This window comes from Leptonychotes weddellii, chromosome 15 (assembly GCF_054177405.1).
Source record: "Leptonychotes weddellii isolate Sample4059 chromosome 15, ASM5417740v2, whole genome shotgun sequence".
In the NCBI taxonomy this organism is placed as follows: domain Eukaryota; kingdom Metazoa; phylum Chordata; class Mammalia; order Carnivora; family Phocidae; genus Leptonychotes; species Leptonychotes weddellii.
In genome coordinates this window covers 39,998,299-40,019,098 of record NC_138383.1, presented here as the reverse complement: position 1 = coordinate 40,019,098, position 20,800 = coordinate 39,998,299, and the positions used below count along the sequence as shown (strand labels likewise).

General features: G+C 38.1%; 1 protein-coding gene across 4 annotated transcripts in view; it reads right to left on the bottom strand.

Annotated features, from left to right (window-relative positions):
- Positions 1 to 20,800, bottom strand: part of PAFAH1B1 (platelet activating factor acetylhydrolase 1b regulatory subunit 1) — an 86,300-nt gene that overhangs the window by 39,791 nt on the left and 25,709 nt on the right. For all 4 annotated transcript variants that reach the window (XM_081805537.1, XM_081805535.1, XM_081805534.1 and 1 more), the window contains one exon: positions 11,397 to 11,618. In XM_081805537.1, the coding sequence (XP_081661663.1) occupies positions 11,397 to 11,428 (32 nt within the window). In that variant the 5' untranslated portion in view covers positions 11,429 to 11,618. The remainder of the gene's footprint in view (positions 1 to 11,396; positions 11,619 to 20,800) is intronic.

Below are 20,800 nucleotides of genomic sequence, written 5' to 3'. Positions count from 1 at the left end.
GTTGGGTGTGTGTGTTTGAGGGGATGTTTAATATAAATGCATCATAACATCTTATTTAGCAAGCTATTTCACTCAACAATAGATTTTAATGCTCTCTGCTTGTAGATAAACATGAATATATGACATTTCTAAGCTGCTATACAGTATCCCACAGATTGGATGTACCATATATGGTTTTTTTTTTTAAAGATTTCATTTATTCATCTGAGAGAGAGCAAGAGTGAGAGATCACATAGGGAGAGGAAGAAGAGGGAGAAGAAGACTCCCCGCTGAGTGTGGAGCCCAATACGGGGCTCAATCCCAGGACCCCAAGATCACGACTTGAGCCGAAGAAGACAGACGCCTAACTGACAGATACCCAGGTGCTCCTGGATGTACCATATTTAATATACTCTTACAGATCAACATTTTAGGTTGTTATCAGTTTCTTACCACAAACAACAATGCAACAAACATCCTTTTACATAGCTATCCCCTAAAAAAATACCTGCACATGTGCTAAAAAAGCTCCTTATAAATAAAACTGTTACATCAAAGGACATATTTTAAAAGACATTGTCAAAGTGACCTTTAAAGAAATTTTAACAATGTATATACTCCCACCACCAGTGTCTGAAAGAACCCACTTCCCCACATCCCTGCTAGGGAAAGCTATCTATCATCAGTTTTTTCACTTTGTTCAACTGCTTGGAGAACAAACTGTGTCGTTTTGTTTACACATGTTAAACACTATTTCACATATTTACTGGCCAATTGTAAAATCTTGTTTGTGAATGGCCTTAGTACTCTCTTTATCTCATTTTTCTACTGTGATAATTTTTATGATTTCTTTATATATTCTAGATGCCATTCCTTTGTTACATGTGTTGCAAGCATTCTTCCCATGGGTCACTTATATATTGTTTCAAGTCTTTCTTCATACGGAAATTTTATATTTTGATATAGTCACACGTACCCATTTTTCTTTTGGTTGTCATGTTTGGAATCTGTGGAAAGTCCTTTCCTACCAAAGGCTGTATTTTTTTCTACTACTTTGACATTGTTACTTTCTATGTGCTTAACATTTGGAATTTTACTACATTTGAATCTAAATTTATTTTATTTAGTGCAACCTATGATACTGATATTATTTGCTGAATAGTACATCTTTTTTATTGCTGTAAAATGCCATACGATAACATATGCTAAACTTCCATAGATAAAATGAGCCTGTCTCTGAATTTTATTTGTTCCCCTAACCTATGTGCCTATTCCAAAAATACTTTACTTAACTACCTTTACAGTGATGTTTGGATATCTGGTACAATTAGTTCCTTTCTCACTGATCCTTTAAAATTTTTTCTTAACTATTTTTCAGCATTTTCCTCTTCCAGAAGAATTTCAGAAACAAGCTGGTCAAATTCATGAAAAATTCTGTTTGGATTTTAATTGGGGTTGTATTTAATTTTATTAATAATTTGGGGGCTCTGACATTTTTCCATTATTCACTTTTTTTCCCACCAGAAATAGGGCAAAGAAATCTTTTCTACAACATTACCTAGTAACAAAAACAATTTATTTTTGTATGCCATCTTATTTATGGACAATATACTAAACCCAGTAATTCTGTTGATTCTTTCTTTCTTAAGATTTTATTTATTTATTTGAGAGAGAGAGAGAGAGCATGAGCGGTGGAGGGGGGGGGGGCGCAGAGGCTAGAGGGAGAAACAGACTCCTGTTGAGCAGGGTGCCTGACGCAGGGCTCGATCCCAGGACCCCAGGATCATGACCTGAGCCGAAGGCAGACGCTTAACCGACTGAGCCACCCAGGCCCTCTCTTTGATTTTCTATATAGATACTAGCACCTACAAATACGTTTGCTTTCTTCCTAATAGTTCTATCTATAGTTCTTTTTGTTGTCTTATTGCATTGGTTAGAATGTCAAATCTAAGTTTAAATGGTAGTAAAAACATGGGAACTCTGAACTTGTTCTTGACTTTCTTGGGAATGTACTTAATACCTCCAACATTTGCTGTAAATTTCAGGCAGAGAGCCTTAATCAAGTTAAGAAAATATACTCTTCCCCATTTTTTAAGAAAAAACAATTTTTTAAAAAGATTTTATTTTTAAGTAAGCTCTATACACAATGTGGGGCTTGAACTTAGAACCCTGAAATCAAGAGTCACATGCTCTACTGAGCCAGCCAGGCAACCCAATTCTGGGGTGCCTGGGTGGCTCAGTCAGGTAAGTGTCCAACTCTTGATCTCAGCTCAAGTTTTAATCTCAGGGATGCTTTACACACAGTGTGGAGCCTACATAAACAAACAAAATTAACAATCAAAAGTGGGTATTAAAAATATTTCTGTATCTTTTGGACTGATAATATGATTTTTCTATTATTGATATAGTAACTGCATTAATAGGTTTCTCAATGCTGGAAAACTCTTGTGTTCTTGGGATATATAATACTTGGCCATGATGAACTTTTTTCACATGCTACTACATTCAATTGTTTTTTTTTTTAAAGATTTTATTTATTTATTTGACAGGGAGAGACACAGCGAGAGAGGGAACACAAGCAGAGGGAGTGGGAGAGGGAGAAGCAGGCTTCCCGCTGAGTGGGGAGCCCGACACGGGGCTCGATCCCAGGACCCCGGGATCACGACCTGAGCTGAAGGCAGACGCTCAACCGACTGAGCCACCCAGGCGCCCCCTACATTCAATTGTTATTTAGTATCTTTTATTATTTGAATTCATATAAAAAATTAGCTTGTAATTTTATTATTTTCCCCTTGCTTAGTGCTACTGATGGGGCTATTCTAGCCTCATAAAATGAACTCTTAGTTTTCCACCTTTTTCTATGTTGTGGAAGACAGTATAATCTGGAAAGTTACTGGTCCTTAGAAACCATCTGGACTTGATGTCTCTAACTATATTTACAATTTCCTTTATAGTTACCTATTCAAGTTTTCTATTTCCTGAACCAATTTTTTTTTTAAATTTTATTTATTTATTTGAGAGAGAGAGAATGAGAGACAGAGAGCATGAGAGGGAAGAGGGTCAGAGGGAGAAGCAGACCCCCAGCTGAGCAGGGAGCCCAATGCGGGGCTCGATCCCGGGACTCCAGGATTACGACCTGAGCCAAAGGCAGTCGCTTAACCAACTGAGCCACCCAGGCGCCCCTTCCTGAACCAATTTTATCATATATATTTTCCTAGAAAATCATCCTGGTAATTCAGATTTTCAAATTTAATAGAACATTTTCAGAATTTTGAAAATCACCTCTGAGTTCATTTTATATTGCCTTTCTCATTACTATATTGTTCATTTGTGCCTTTTCTCTTTATTCATCCGTTTTATGGTCTTTCTTAAAAGCTAGTTTTTAATTTTGCTAATCAAGTTTACCAGGTTATATTTTCTATTTTATTAATTTCTGCTTTTTAAAAAATATTAATTCTTTCCCTCTGCTTCCTTTGGGCTTATTTCATTGTTCTTATTCTTTTTTTTTAAAAAAGATTTATTTGTCTGAGAAAGAGAGAGCAAGAAAGTATAAGTGGGGGGAGGGGCAGAAGGAGAAGGAGAAAGAATTTCCAGCAAACTCCCTGCTGAGCGTGGAGTCCAAAGAAGTGGGGCTCAATCTCACAAACCTGTGATCATGACCTGAGCCAAAATCAAGAGTTGGTCATTTAACTGACTGAGCCATCCAGGCACCCCTGTTGTTCTTATTCTTGAATTGAACCTGTAGTTCATTTCTGACCTTTAGTTTTTTAAAAGACTCATTAGACCATCTAATTTTCTGTGTGCTACATTGGTTTTTATTACGAGTAACCTCATTATTATTGATTTCTTAATTTCCTACGTTTCATTTTGTTCTCTTAACTCCAAAACATTTATAAGTACATTTTTATTTTTTATTATTTTTTGAAGCTTTTATTTATTTATTTGAGAGGGAGGGAGGGAGGGGAAGAGAGAGAGAGAGAACAAGCAAGGAACGGGAAAAGGGAGAGGGAGAAGCAGGCTCCCCGCTAAGCAAGGAACCCAATGTGGGGCTCGATCCTAGGACCCTGAGATCATGACCCGAGGCAAAGGCAGATGCTTAACTAACTGAGCCACCCAGGCGCCCCTAGAAGTACCTTTTTTTTTTTTTAAAGATTTTATTTATTTATTTGACAGAGACACAGCGAGAGAGGGAACACAAGCAGGGGGAGTGGGAGAGGGAGAAGCAGGCTTCCCGCCAAGCAGGGAGCCCGATGCGGGGCTTGATCCCAGGAGCCTGGGATCATGACCTGAGCCGAAGGCAGACACTTAACGACTGAGCCACCCAGGCACCCCTAGAAGTACATTTTTAAATGTCTACATGGATAGCTTTCTCTTAGCTCTCCTTTTGCTATTAATTTTTATTTTATTGCATTATGATCAGCAAATGAAGCCTATGTGATTTCTGCATTTTTGGAATTTGAGATTTTTCTTTGCAGTCTTATACATGGTAATTTTTTCCTTAATATTTGTAACTCTGAGTGGGAAAATGTGAAGAATCGTTTATTTATGGAAGCAAGAAAAAAATTAATCCCTAACATGTAAAGACTCATGGAGGTCCATTTAGGAGCTCATCTTGAAAAAGATAATGACAAAATCCACCCAACTAACAGAGTAATCAAAAAAGAAGAATGTTCCAAACTCATCAAATTGTATACATTAAATATGTACAGTTCTTTGTATGTCATTTACACTACAATATAGCCGTTAACCAAAAAAGGAATACAAGAATGAGAAAGTTGTGGAACAAAGAATTAGGGGTGAGCAACAAATCAAATAAAGTGCAAATGTTATCGACCAGGACAACTTAACAAAAACCAGACTTTCTTCATCTTTCATGGAGCAGGATTAATGGGTAAAAATTTGATACATAAATAGAGGTGTAAGCTTATGTCATTAAAAGTAACTACGAGATGGGGCACCTGGGTGGCTCAGTGGGTTGAGCGTCCGACTTTTGATTTCTGATCAGGTCATAAGATTGAACCCTGCGTCCAGCACTATGCTCAGTGAAGTCTACTTCTCTCCCTTCTCCCTCTCCCTCTCCCTCTGCAACACCCTCCTCCCACCCCACACACATGCATCCTCTCTCAAATCAATCAATCAATCTTAAACAAAAAGTAACTATGAGGTGAACTAACAGATAATACCATCTCCAAATTCACAGGAAAACAAAAATTATTAAAAACAGGTTGTAGGGCGCCTGGGTGGCTCAGTTGGTTAAGCGACTGCCTTCGGCTCAGGTCATGATCCTGGAGTCCCTGGATGGAGTCCCTGGATCGAGTCCCACATCGGGCTCCCTGCTCAGCAGGGAGTCTGCTTCTCCCTCTGGCCCTCCCCCCTCTCATGTGCTCTCTCTCATTCTCTCTCTCAAATAAATAAATAAAATCTTTAAAAAAAAAAAAAAAGTGAAAAAAAACAGGTTGTAAAACACAATTCTATCTTACAAATCTGAAGGAAAAAAGATGTTCATGAAATTTTTGTAAGTACATGAAAAATATGTGAAAAGATTATAATATAAAGGCAATAGTGGCCACCACTGGAAAATGGGACTGAGAAACTGAGGAGGGGGTAATGTTTACATTTTGACATATATTAATTTTGGTAATAGAATTGTGTTTATTAAATAGTGAACTTAAAATTGGGAAACTCGTCCTGCCTCTATTACTAGTCATGAAACTGGTAATTTTAATTTCTTCCATCCTCAATTTACCTGTAAAATAAAGGTATCTGTCATATCCACCTAAATGAATTTGTTATTATTCAATATTTGTATGTCACAGAATAGTAAAAACAAAGAAGGAAGGCAATATACATTTGCTGAGCTGAATCATACTTAGTAGTACTGCTCAAATGATCAGTTTCCAGTATGTCAAAATTCATTTCATTTCAACCCCAAAAATACCTCAAAGTATTTTACAAGCTAATTGCTTTCCAGCCTATTAGAAATGCTAAAATGTTGCAAAGGCAAACTGAAGTGCCAAAATGTATCTTACTTGTAAGAGGTACATAAACATTTGTTTATACCTCTCAGTTAATATATATTCATATTATTTTCAAAAATGGGAGAAAAGGCAAACACCATCATTTTATCTTCTTACTAAAAACTCCAAGATTTTTCTGTTCCCCAGGTTAACATTTAGATGTAAGACCAATTTTCTTTGCTTAATGAGCACTTTTAAGTCAATTCTTACCTAAAATTCCCTGCAAATTTAGCCACCTAAGTTAAGTTCTCTCCTCAACTGATTTTTACTCAAATTAAAAGCTCTATTTTGGGGTGCCTGGATGGCTCAGTCAGTTGGGCATCTGACTTTGGCTCAGGTCATGGTCATGGGGTCCTGGGATTGAGCCCCATGTCGGGCTCTCTGCTTGGCATGGCATCTGTTTCTCCCTCTCCCTCTGCCCCTCCACCCACTTGTGCATGTGCTCTCTTTCTCTCTAATAAGTAAATAAAATCTTTTAAAAAAATTAAAAGCTCTATTTTGGGCCATAATATTTAAATATTAATCTTGGTTATGAGGGTAATAAAGATGACTTGCAGTTGGTGCACACAAGGCATCTAGAAGAAAAAGATCTGACCTGACTTAGAAACAAGAATGATGATTAAAAACCAGATATACACAAAACTACATATGCAGTTATTAATTACAGTATTATTTATAGTTACAAAATAATGGAAACTACCTAAATGTTCAAATATGGGAGAATGGTTGAAGAAACATGGTATATACATAGTAGACTACTATCTAGTTATTAAAAGAAAAAAAAGGGGGATCTCTATGAACTGACATGGTGTGAGTTCCAGGAGATACTGCTAATGGAAAAAAAGCCAAGTGCAAAAGAGCACATAAAATATGCTACCTTTTACTTAAGAAAGGAGAAACAAGGGGTGCCTGGGCGACTAAGTCAGGTCATGATCCGGGGGCCCTGGGATCGAGCCCCACATGGGGCTCCCAGCTCAGTGGAAAGCCTGCTTCTCCCTCTCCCTCTGCCCCTCCCCCCTGGCTCATACTCTCTCTCCATCTCAAATAAATAAAATCTTAAAAAAAAAAAAGAGAAACAAGAAAACATACATATATCTCTCTTATCTTTTTTTTCTTTTATAGAGGGAGGGAGGGAGGGGCAGAGGAGGAGGAACAGAATGTTTTTTTTTTTTAAAGATTTTATTTATTCATGAGAGACAAAAAGAGAGAGAGGCAGAGGCAGAAGCAGGCTCCCCGAGGAGCAGGGACCCTGATGCGGAACTAGATCCCAGGACCCTGGGATCATGACCTGAGCTGAAGGCAGACGCTTAACCAACTGAGCCACCCAGGTGCCCAGAGAGAATCTTAAGCAGGTTCCACATCCAGGGCAAGCCCAGCAAGGCGGAGCTCGATCCTATGACCCTGAGATCATGACCTAAGCCAAAATCAAGAGTTGGATGCTTAACTGACTGAGCCACCCAGGTGCCCCTCTCTTACCTTTATTCAACAGTGAATAAAGTTGGTTCTTACAGGGGGCAAGGAGGGAGTAACTTCGTAGAAGGGATTCAGGAGAGAGTAATACTCCTGAGTATACATTTTTGTATAGATAATGTTCTACATATTCAAAATATTAAATTAACAAGGATGGGAAAGAAGAGGAAATGCAAAACACACAAAACTGAAAAACTGGAACAGATGAACCCAACTAAATTTCAAACGAATAATATAGCCACAGGAGAGGGAGAGAAACAAAACTAATCCAAGTAACTTACAAACACAGTATTCAATTATATATTTTCAGTCTCGGGCAGAATGGATGGGAGGAAAACTGAATACAAATTCTAAACCCTTTCCAGGAAGCTTTGTTTTCTGAGGTGGTAAGAGTGTAACAATTCTGAAACTATTCTGGAAGTATTATAGGATTGAGCAAATGAGTCAATGTGTTGATATTGCTGGGAGTCAGGTCTTAACTATAGAAGGAGAAAGAGATGGTGGGGAGGAAAACAAGAAAGAACCTTGTGGGAATAGACTGGATTTAGAAGTATCGGGATAGCCTAATGATTTCTAAAATAAGTATGTGTACATATATATCAGTGGGTCTCAACTCAGGGAGATTTGGCACCCTCCCCCCCCCCCCAAGGAGAGTTGGCAATGTCTGGAGACATTTTTTATTGTGGCATCTAGTGGGTAGAGGCCAAGGATGTTGCTAACAACTGACAGTGCACAGGACAGATCCCACAGCAAAGAACTATTTAGCCCAAGATGTCAAGGTCAATAATGCCAAGACTGAGAAACCTTAGTACACATGTGTACCAGGGTGTCTGTATATGTTTATACATACATATTTCTTGGTTCTGTCTACTTAAAGAGCCCAGAAGCAGACACCCCATAGCAAGAAGTATACTTCGTACCCATATCTTGATGTCTAATACCATTCTCTACTAAGAGGAACCAGGGCTTATTAGAGCAACGACTGATTCTAGGATTAAGGCAGGAAGGGTACACATAAGCATGGACCACCTTGTATACATAAGCATGGACCACCTTGTTATGCTAGAAAGTAAGAAAGTGTCCACAAATAAGGCAATAAATTAGAGCAACTTGAAGAGGCTCCTATGGGCCAGTCTGGAATAGTCATAACACCAAAAGTATAAGAAAAGTAATGAATGATAAAAACTACTGAAAATATGAGAACTTAGGAGTTCATACCAATAATGAAAAAAACAACTAAATAAAAAGGAATAAAGAAAATGCTGAGTGATGACTAGTAATGTGGAATGAGTAGTTGTGTAGGAAAATCATCACTCTGCATAAAAAATGGTTCAGGCAAGAATTATCAATGGATGTTAAATCTAGTTGGGGAATTTGATGGAAATAAGAATGTTTTGCATGGAGGTGCTTGGGTGGCTCAGTCAGTTAACTGCCTGGCTCTTGATTTCGGCTCAGGTCATGGTCTCGGGGTTGTGGGATCAAGCCCTGCATCAGGCTCTACACTCATGGGGAGTCTGCTTGAGATTTTCTCCCTCTACCCACCCCCCATCCCAGTCTCTTGCTCTCTCTCAAATAAATAAACTTAAAAAAAAAAAAAAAAATGTTGGGCGCCTGGGTGGCTCAGTTGGTTAAGCAACTGCCTTCGGCTCAGGTCATGATTCTAGAGTCCCGCGATCGAGTCCCACATCGGGCTCCTTGCTCGGCAGGGAGTCTGCTTCTCCCTCTGCCCCTCCCCCTCTCATGCTCTCTCTCTCTCTCTCTCTAATAAATAAATAAATAAATCTTTAAAAAAAATGTTTTGCATGGTCTTAAAATGTCTCCCTACTTATATTTGTTGAAAAGAAAATAAATGTAACTATACAGTGGAGAAATCAGGCATCTTGACTGAGGGATCAAAATTAGCATCACCACTGGGAGGTAGATACACATGTGTCTCTAGACAGGATATCCTGATAAGAATACAAATTACTTATGTAGTATTCTGGCCAAGAATACATAATCTGAATCTAATCATGAAGAAACATTAGACAGCTGCAAAATGAGGAATATACTATTTAAAAAAACCCAAACAAACAACCATTCCTCAAAAATATTGTCCTAGGGACGCCTGGGTGGCACAGATTGAGTGTCGGACTCTTGGTTTTGGGTCAAACCGTGATCTCAGGGTCCTGAGATCGGGCCCCACAGTGGGCTCTGCATGGAATTTACTTGAAATTCTTTCTCCTCCCTCTGCCCCTCTGGCTTGTACTCTCTTTCTCTCTCAAATAATAAAGCCCCCATTGGGCTCCGTGCTCAGTGGGGAGTCTGCTGGAGATTCTCTCTCTCTCTCTCTCTCCATCTCTCAAATAAAGAAATAAATCTTTAAAAAAAAATAAAGACTAAAGAGAAATGACAACTAAATACATTACCTAATCTTGTACTGGACAGTGTACTAGAAAGGAATGATAGAGAGAAAAAAGAAACCCAACAACCCTGCAACAAAGGATATTATTGGGTCAACTGACAAAATTGGAATATGGAAAGTAGATTCAATAAACGTATTATGTCAATGTTAAATTTGCTGAAATTGCTAACTGTCCTGTGGTTTTATAGAAGAATATCCTTATTCTTAGGAACTGCACACCCAAGTATCTGGGGTAAAGATCCTTGGTGTATGCAACTTACTCTCAAATGGTTCAGGAAAAAATACTGCATGTACACACACACACACACACACACACACATTTGTATAGAGTACAAATGATAAAGCAAATAGTACAAAATGGTACAAAACAGGTGAAGTGGATAAAATGTACATTAAGTATTCTTTGTACCAATCTTAGAACTTACCTTTAATTTGAAATTATTTCCAAATAAACAGTTTTGTAAAAAGCAACAGAAAAATTTTTTAAAAATCTAGAACATGAAGCTAAATTATTCCTCTATATTCTTCACCTAAAAAAACAGAATGCTAGAAAATATGGGATGCTATAAGATACTATCAAATATCAGTGGTGAAATCATTTTATGCCTCTCTCATTAATGCATTTACATTAACTAGTATGTTATCTACCTCATAGAGTTCAAATCCTCTAATAGCCCCTGAATGACAAAAGATAAAAAAATACAATAAGGCAAAGGAAAGGAAATTAGCAGTAACAACAAAAAAGCTTTCATTTTTCTTTTTTTTTAAAGATTTATTTATTTATTTGACAGAGAGAGAGACAGCGAGAGCAGGAACACAAGCAGGGGGAGTAGGAGAGGGAGAAGCGGGCTTCCCGCCGAGCAGGGAGCCCAATGCGGGGCTCGATCCCAGGACCCCAGGATCATGACCCAAGCCGAAGGTAGACGCTTAACGACTGAGCCACCCAGGTGCCCCTCACTTTTCTAAAACACATATTCTAGACCAAAAAATTTAGAAGAGCGGGACGCCTGGGTGGCTCAGTTGGTTAAGCGACTGCCTTCGGCTCAGGTCATGATCTTGGAGTCCCTGGATCGAGTCCCGCATCGGGCTCCTTGCTCGGCGGGGAGTCTGCTTCTCCCTCTGACCCTCCCCCCTCTCATGCTCTCTCTCTCTATCTCATTCTCTCTCAAATAAATAAAATCTTAAAAAAAAAAAAATTTAGAAGAGCTTTGAATGATCTATTTTCCTACTGAACATAATATATTTAAGACAAGCTTAGAATAAAACTTATCCCAACTACCTTATTTGTTCTGCTTTAAACTAACTTATTTGTTCTGCTTTAAACTTCTACACAATAAAGTCACAAGGGTAAATAACACTACTTCAAAGACCCAGTTTTAAAATCAGACCAAACTGCCCAAAACAATATTTGAACACTTACAGTAGTAGTTTTAATCTAAGAATAGATCTCCCAAAGCTGTATTTTAATTCACTGCTTTGTCTTTTATGAGAAGATTTTTTAAAAAACACAAAACCGAGAAACTTACAGTTCATCTCGTTGTCTCTGGGACAGCACCATTTTGGCTGTAATATCAAGCTTCTTTGATATAGTGGTATGTCCCTCCTTTGGGAAAATCAGAAAGCTTTGTGATCCCTGGATTTATAATTAAATATGCCACTAAGTGGCGTCCACACAGGGGAAGACGATTCTTTTACAAGTGAATCCAACCAGTAATCAGGAGATAGTCAACAAATAGGGTTCATTCCACCTAAGGGGAGGGGAGAGAGAGAGAGAGAGAGAGAGAGAGAGAAGATAATTTCTTTCACTTAGAATTTAAATTATTTCTAAATTACTATTTGCAGTATACACTTTCAAAGACAAGGTTTACTTAATGCTAATATGAATATTAGATGTTTTCTGTTATAATCAATGTTGTAATATTAGTATATATTTTAAACTACCTTTAATAGTTTACTGAGCCAAAACAGCATTATTTTCAAATTTACCCATGCCCAACCATGTCACCTGCCAGAAAATATTGATACCAATTTTATTATATTTCAAATATTAACATATAACTTCTCTAGACTGTAACTCTCCCTCAAAGTAAAAAAAATTGGGGCACCTGGCTAGTTTATTTGGTGGTGCATGCAACTCTTGATCTTAGGATTGTGGGTTCGAGCCCAATGGTGGGTAGAGAGATTACTTTAAATTGAAATCTTTTAAAAAATCATAACTGAAGTAATCTTCAAGACTGAATATGTCAGTAATAATCTTAGAATAGTTGATATTATGTAAAAAAGTATTCAGCAAACACATGCCCTCTTAACCAATGCATTTAATCAAGAAACAATTTCATGTTATTTCAATTTATTTTGTGTTCTTTAAAAGCACCTGTTTTCAAAATAAAAAACTGAATGGACTACCCTAAAGTCTATGTGCTCATACACTAATCCAATTCTCTAACCCAGTTTTTGGATAATATTACTCAGTATTTCAGAGCTCTTTCCTTGTATTTGTAACACTGTAAAATCAATTTCTATATAACACCTAAAAAGTATTGTGATCAGTTTAATCAGAGTAAATGTAGGTAAAAGTTAAGAAAAATAAAAAACTATTTCTTTTCTTAAAGAATTATTCTTTAAATCTCCTATTTTACAAAAAAAAAGTAAGTTCAGTTTATCTTCTCACACTGTACAAAAAATAGCTAGAAAGAATTTCCACTGTGTTTAGAAAATATATTTAAAATGCAGACTACTGGTACATACAAAATTCTGTTGGCAGGGACACTTGAAAGAAACAGGAAATCATCCTCTAAATAAAATGAAATTAACATCTAATGAAGGGCCTGTGGGACCACCTATCAAGAGACACATCATGGATAGAAGAGACAAAGACTGTTTCTTGAGTACCTTTTTCGTGCTATGCCAGTCACACCGTTTAACAGTCAGTTAAAACGGTGCAAAAAGGGGCACCTGGGTGGCTCAGCTGGCTAAGCATCCAACTTGATTTCAGCTTAGGTCATGATCTCAGGATCATAAGATCAAGCCCCACATTGGGCTCTGTGCTAGGTGTGGAGTCTGCTTGAGATTCTCTCCCTCTGCCCCTTCCCCTTGCTCTCTCTCAAATAAATAAAATCTAAAAACAAACAAAAAACCACCAGTGCAAAAGCAGAACAAGTATTACATAGGAGGCGATGACTCAGGATGAAGATCATAAAACAAGCTCAGGTCTTTCCATTTATCCTAGGGGCAATGGGGAACCATTAGATATGTTTTTCAGAAAAATCACTCTTACTCACATAGTTAAAAATGGACCAGAAAGACAGGAAAGGAACAGACCAGACAGGACGCTTACAGTAATGAAGGGGATAGATGATAGGGATTCACACTAGTATAGCAGCAGTGAAATGAAGAGAATTACTTGAATTTAAATTATTAACCAGGTAAGTCTTACGTGACTGGTGACTAGATTTGAGCAGCAAGGTGTGAGAAGGGTCAAGCAAGGAGTCAAGGATAACTTCCAGAGACTTCTGGCTTAGAACTATGTTGAACAGGAAACTCCTATGTGTGAGGGGATGAGGAAAGTTATGATTCATTCCATTTTAGGTATAGTTGATTCAAAGGTGCCTGCGAGATTTTTAGTAGGAAATAGTACAAACAAGTGAGCTCTGAAGAGAACCAACCTACCAAAAAAACCCAAAACCCAAAAACCAAAAAATGATTTGGCACTTATCATTTTAGAGATGGTGTAACTGAAACCATGACAATGGAGGACCCATGGAGAATGCGCAGAACTAGATGAGCAGAGGGCCTAGGCTAGAGCCAAGCAGAACAAGACCAACACCTAAAAAAAAAAAGTCTACAACTGAGGCTGAGAGAAAGCAGTTAAAGAAGTAAAAGTAAAAACAGGAAAGAGTGCATCACAGAAGCCAAGGAATATTTCAAGAAGTGGCAATCAACAGTAGCCAACATTATCCAACTACTAAGCAAAATAAGGTCTGAAATGGGTCTGCTCCATTCCGTATAGAGCCCACTGATAACCTTGATGAGAATGGTTTCAGTAAAACGAGAAGGATATGGTTGAACATACAGAAACCATATATAAATGTCTGATAAGTGCAGGGAGATGAAGTAAAGACAGTACCATAAATAAGTATCTTTAGAAATAGCTGGAAATGTTAAAAGGTTTTTCTCAACCAAATGAGATGCTTAAATGCTACTGGTGGAGGAAAAAAAAGACACAGGAGAAATGAAGAAAGGAATAAAGAATTTTAATATCACTATTTTCACCCCCTAATCAACCAAAGGCAAACAGACAACCAGACACGATGTATCCCATGACAGAATAACACTGCACCACCTATAAAATATTCTTGCCACAAAATCAAATCTGAATCTGTTTAAGTCTCTGGCTCCAACTATCTATTTGCAAGAAGTACAAAGGGCAGAGGAATATGTTAAAAGACACCATGGGGATATAACCAGCAATATCCAGACTGTGAAAAGCTTTATAAAATAAATGACCCAGTTTCTTCAAATAAATTCCAAGGAAAAGAAGAAAAAGAGCCAGAAAGGGAAACCTACAGATTGATAAAGACAAAACTGACATATCAACAACTGCAGTTTACAGACCTTATTTAGATCTGGAATTTTAAAAAACTGTTTGAAAAATAAACTGCAAAATAAATCAATGAACAAATATTTGGGGAAAATGAACATTGGATGGAGGTCTGATGATATTAAAGAATAACTGTGAATTTTTCAAGAATCATAATGGTATTGTGGTTTTACTTTTTATTATTTATTTTTAGAGAGCGAGCGAGCTCGTGCATGCAGGGGTGGCAGGGCAGAGAGAGAGGGAGAATCCTAAGCAGGCTCCAGGCCCAGCCGGATGTGGGGCTGTAACTCACAACCCTGAGATCATGACCTGAGCCGAAATCAAGAGTCAGGCGCTTAACCAACTGAGCCACCCAGGCATCCCAATATTGTGGTTATTTTTAAGACTTTTAGAAATATACAACAAGGGGCACCTGGGTGGCTCAGTCATTAAGCATCTGCCTTCGGCTCAGGTCATGATCCCAGGGTCCTGGGATCGAGCCCCACATCAGGCTCCCTGCTTGGCAGGAAGCCTACTTCTCCCTCTCCCAGTCCCCCTGCTTGTGTTCCCGCTCTTGCTGTCTCGCTGTCAAATAAATAAATAAAATCTTAAAAAAAAAGAAAATAAATATACAACAAAAAATTTATCAGGGCGCCTGGGTGGCTCAGTTGGTTAAGCGACTGCTTTCGGCTCAGGTCATGATCCTGGAGTCCCTGGATCGAGTCCCGCATCGGGCTCCCTGCTCGGCGGGGAGCCTGCTTCTCCCTCTGACCCTCCCCCCTCTCATGTGCTCTCTCTCTCTCTCATTCTCTCTGTCTCAAATAAATAATAAGTAAAATCTTTAAAAAAAAATTTATCAGTAAAATGGTATGTCTGGGATATGGGTCAAAAAAATTTGTGTGGTGGGGCACCTAGCTTGCTCAGTTGGTGGACAATGCAACTCTTGATCTTGGGGTTGTGAGTTCAAGCCCCACATTGGGTGTAAAGTTTACATAAAAATAAAATGTTGGGGCTAAGAATCTAAGAATATAATGTACAGTATTTCTCAGATTTACCTTTTAGCTTGATTAGCATTTTAACATATAACTGCAAAATATCACATGACAAAAGAAAGAAATGGTTCTCCAACAGAGCAAAAGAGACAGTTTAGAATATTTTGCAATGAACAATCTATATTTATAACTAACAGTACAAATAAACCAGGCAATATTTTCATACCACCTGGCAAAGGAGTTCTTAATCTTTTCTGGGGGTCACTGGATTCCTTTGAAAATGTAATGAAAATCAAGATCTCTTCCCTCAAAGAAGCACATATAAACAAAATATTACATGCATCTCAAGGCAGTTTCCAAATTCTTCCAAAGTCAACATAATGAATGAGAAGACTTAACATTTTTTAAATGTATTCTGGCAGCACTTCAATAATCCCTTCTAAGCTACTTGTATGTATTACAAACATATTTCAAAGAAGAGTCTCATTTACTCATTTGCATGTCAATATCTAGGCGTTCTTAGAGATCAGATCTGTGTTGCCTAAGCACTAGAAACAAGCTTCAGTATGTTTTTTGGAATGCAGAATTCTTAACCATTCTATATTCTAATATTATATTTGTTCATCTGCTATACAAATGCAGCTCTCCAAAACAACGTTTATTGCTTGGATAAGTACCTCACCATAGAAAGAACGGGAAAAGTAAAAAAGAAAAGATAAATAACTGAGCATTAAAAAAATGTTACAAAACTGGATGGTGAGTGAATTAATTTAAATTCTTTTCATTTTCAGTTTCCATGTGTTATCATAGGTTTCACACTTATTAAAACAACTTATAACGTATTTCATTAATAATTTATTTTATACATTGGTCCCTGCTAACCATGAGTTTATGAAATAGGGAAAATACAGAAAATAAAAGATGTGTGTAAGGAAAAAACAAACAACTAACTATATGTTAACAGTAGATATTAACAAATATACAGTGGAAATAATCAGATTTGTTATTAAATGTAGACCTAAGAGTTTAGGAGAGACACCAAAGACCTACACTATAGTAACTGGATAATTACCAATAACTCCTGCTCTCATGAAATTGTCACTTGACAATGCTTTATTTAAAGAGGGTCAGCAGAGGGGTGCCTAGATGGCTCAGTCAGTTAAGCATCTGCCTTCGGCTCCAGTCAAGATCCCAGGGTTTTGGGATGGAGCCCCGCATCCGGCTCCCTGCTCAGCAGGCAGTTGGCTTCTCTCTCTGCCCCTCCCCCATTCTCTCTTTCACTTCCTCTCTCAAATAAAATCTTAAAAAAAAAAAAAAAAAAAAGAGGGTCAGCGTATTATCTATCTTGCTTGAACAGCACATATATTATAGCTCATATTCCTAATGCAAACAATATTTTCCAGATACAGCAATGGGGCAAGGCAGAAACTACTGCCAATCAAGATTTACTGAGTACCTTTGCACACTAGTTCATTTTCAGAAGTTAAATAAAATCTGTTGTTTCCCAATTAACTGCATGCTTCATGGTACTTTGCAAATCATTACGTTTTTAGCATAGTTCCAAAAAACAATTTTTCTCAAAATCACTAACAGGATGTGAGGTATTTTATTAATATGCATGACTATTCATATTACAGATATACCTCTCCTGGTGCTTCCAGCTATTTTACCTATTAACCTTACATAGATTTTATATACAATAATTCAATAAAGAGAAATAAAGATAACCTCTTTTTTTGATTTTTATTGGGTGCCTGAGTGGCTCAGTTGTTAAAAGCGTCTGCCTTCGGCTCAGGTCATGATCCCACGTCCTGGGATCAAGCCCCACATCGGGCTCCCTGCTCAGCAGGACGCCTGCCTTCTCCCGCTCCCACTCCCCCTGCTTTTGTTTCCTCTCTTGCTGTCTCTCTGTCAAAAAATAAATAAAATCTTTAAAAAAATAAAAATAAAAAGATATTTATTTATTTATTTGAGAGAGAGAGTGAGAGAGCAAGAGCACAAGTGGGGTCAGGGACAGAGGGAGAGGGAGAAGCAGACTCCCCTCTGAGCAGGGAGCCTGACATGAGGCTCAATCCCAGGACCCTGGGATCATGATCTGAGCCAAAGGCAGACGCTTAACCAACTGAGCCACACAGGTGCCCCTAACCTTTTTTTTTCCCACAAGGTGGTAAAAAAGGATGAAAAAATATTTGTCTATAATTTAATGAATTAAGATCTCAAATTGGCTTAAACAACTAAAAGCTACTTTCCTAGTTGACACTAGCCATACATTACATTTCAAAAGAATCAGACCAAGGGGTGCCTAGGTGGCTCAGTCGGTTAAGCCTCCAACTTCTTTTTTTGTTGTTGTTTAAAGATTTTATTTATTTTTTGACAGAGAGAGACACAGCAAGAGAGGGAACACAAGCAGGGGGAGTGGGAGAGGGAGAAGCAGGCTTCCTGCTGAGCAGAGAGCCCGACGTGGGACTCGATCCCAGGACCCTGGGATCATGACCTGAGCTGAAGACAGATGCCTAACGACTGAGCCACCCAGGCGGCCCAAGCCTCCAACTCTTGAGTTTGGCTCAGGTCATGGTCTCAGGATCATGAGATAGAGCCCCATGTAGGACTCAGGGCTAACGGTGGGTGTGGAGTGCAGAGCCTGCTTAAGATTCTCCCTCTCCTTCTGCCCCTCCCCACCCTCCCTGCTGGCTTTCTCTTAAAAAAGAATCAGACAAAAAGAATCAGACCAAGGTTTTTTATTTTTTTTTAAGATTTTATTTATTTATTTGACAGAGACAGCGAGAGAGGGAACACAAGCAGGGGGAGTGGAAGAGGGAGAAGCAGGCCTCCCGCCGAGCAGGGAGCCCGATGTGGGACTCGATCCCAGGACCCTGGGATCATGACCTGAGCCGAAGGCAGTCGCTTAACCAACTGAGCCACCCAGGTGCCCAGACCAAGGTTTTTTAAAGAACAACAGATAAACAGCATCAAACAAAAAAGAGACATAAATAAAACTGCCTATTCATGTTATATGCCATAACTGTTTTTAGATAATCAAATTAACACATAGTTAAGTTCTAAGCTTCTCTCAACTATGAAATGGACTTAAATGTGAAATATACCTCAGGATTTAGTGAGGATTAACCAGGATAATAATATAAACAAATTCTATAACTAATACCATACACGTTAACCCCTGCCATCAGTTTTGAACTTTAAATGTATTTTAAAAATCCCAGCTTAAATACGATGAATACCTGCAATGAACCTGGAACATGATTTCTTATCAAAGTTCTTGTTCACTTATTTTTGACACTTTTTTCATAAAGTGTAACAAAGAATGAGTATGATCCAGGTAGTGTCACATGATTGATGTTCTGTAAATTTTGAGAAATGAAAACTGAAGCAATCACCTCCCAAAACATGGTCTTTCCCCCTGGAAAAGAAATGTTTTTTTTCACTGTGCCATCATCTTTTCCCCTTGCTCTCTCTGAATTGTTTGCACCATCCAAATCATTCTGATCTATGTACAACTAACCTATCAGAACATACATATGTGGGGTGCCTGGGTGGCTCTGGCTCAGTCAGTTAAGTGTCTGCCTTCAGCTCGGGTCATGATCTCAGTGTTCTGGGATGGAGCCCTGTATCAGGCTGCCCGCTCAGCAGGGAGTCTGCTTCTCCTTCTCCCTCTGCCACCCCCAAATAAATGAAATCTTTAAAAAAAAAGGCAACACACATCCATGTTTTGATTTACACATTTACACAAGCTTCAGTATGTTTTTTGGAATGCAGAATTCCATGGTATAGGATAAAAAAGGAACATCTCTCCTTTAAATAATTAGTGGTGGGTATTTTGGGTGTTCCTGCAAATTCTTTATCACTTTATCAAGATGATGCTCCTTAACATGACATCAGACCTAATACCAGGTTACAGGTTTCTCTAAGCTCTCATATTTGACTCTGAATATTATTCTAGGTAAAAATATTTAAAACTGCATCATTAATGCTACGCTGCAATGCAGTCAATAATGAAAAAAAAAATAAGTAAACTTACCTGTGAAGCCAATGCACTGAATATTCTGAAAAATACCTCAGTATATAGTTTAAATCCATGAGATTACCTAGGACAAAGTACTTCCTAAGAGTAGTTTCATTTCCTTAATTCAATCTTTATGATTTCCTCACTTTTCCATCTACAGAGATGTTTCTGGAGTTCTTAAATCATTTTCTAATAAAAATAAAGTTGGCAAAATTAACCAAACTATTAATTGTCCTTTGCAGTATCTTGTGCTCTGTGTTAACAATTAAGTATGAGAAAAGTTTTCGCCCATGCCCACAATTTGATAATGTTAGATCACTGAAAAGTTCTTTTTTTTTTTTTTTTTAAGATTTTATTTATTTGACAGAGAGAGCACAAGCAGAGGGAGAAGCAGGCTCCCTGCTGAGCAAGGAGCCCGACGTGGGACTCAATCCCAGGACCCTGGGATCATGACCTGAGCCGAAGGCAGCCGCTTAACCGACTGAGCCACCCAGGCGTCCCTCACTGAAAAGTTCTTAATCAAATACTTAGGCTTTAATGTATACTTGTTCTTACTCTCTTCCAGCTTGGAGACCCATGATTCATTGGTTCTTGATGTTAGCAGGCAATAACAAAAAAGACTAGACTGATCCATCATTGAGAGACAAAGCTCAGGCATAGTTCCCTGAAAAAGTAAAATTCTTCCAATAGCTACACCATTTCCTCATTTCCTATTAGTTATAGCCAACAACCATATCTCATTTTGCAAGATTTAAGTCACTCATCAAATAAATATCTGGGTACATATAAAAATATTCTGCATTTTTCAACGAGCCTTGGGCCAAGGATTAAAATACCACTTTTTCACAGAGAATTATTCTTACCAATCTCAAGTCTAGTAACTCTAATATTAAAGGCAGGTGTTTGTAAATAGATGCTCCATAGCTAGATTATGAATCTGAAGAAACAAAGCAGAAAGTTTTTGGGCTTTGAAACTGGACATAGACTTAAGTAACACAATATAAATCATATCTAGATGTCCATTTTTTCTTTTAGAATCAATCTTTTTTGCCTTTGTCTTTTGCTTGTCACTAGAACTATGCTATGAGATGGTTTCTATTATACCTCCTTTGATGGTTAATTTCATGTGTCAACTTGGCCAGGCCACAGTAGCCAGATACTTTGTCAAACACTTGTTTAGACATTGCTATGAAGGTATTTTTTAGATGAGATTAACATTTAAATCAGTTGACAGTGAGTAAAGCAGATTACCCAACCCCATACCCCATAATGTAGATGGGTTTCATCCAATCAACTGAAGGCCATAAGAGAAAAGACTTACACAACCCCTGAGGAAGA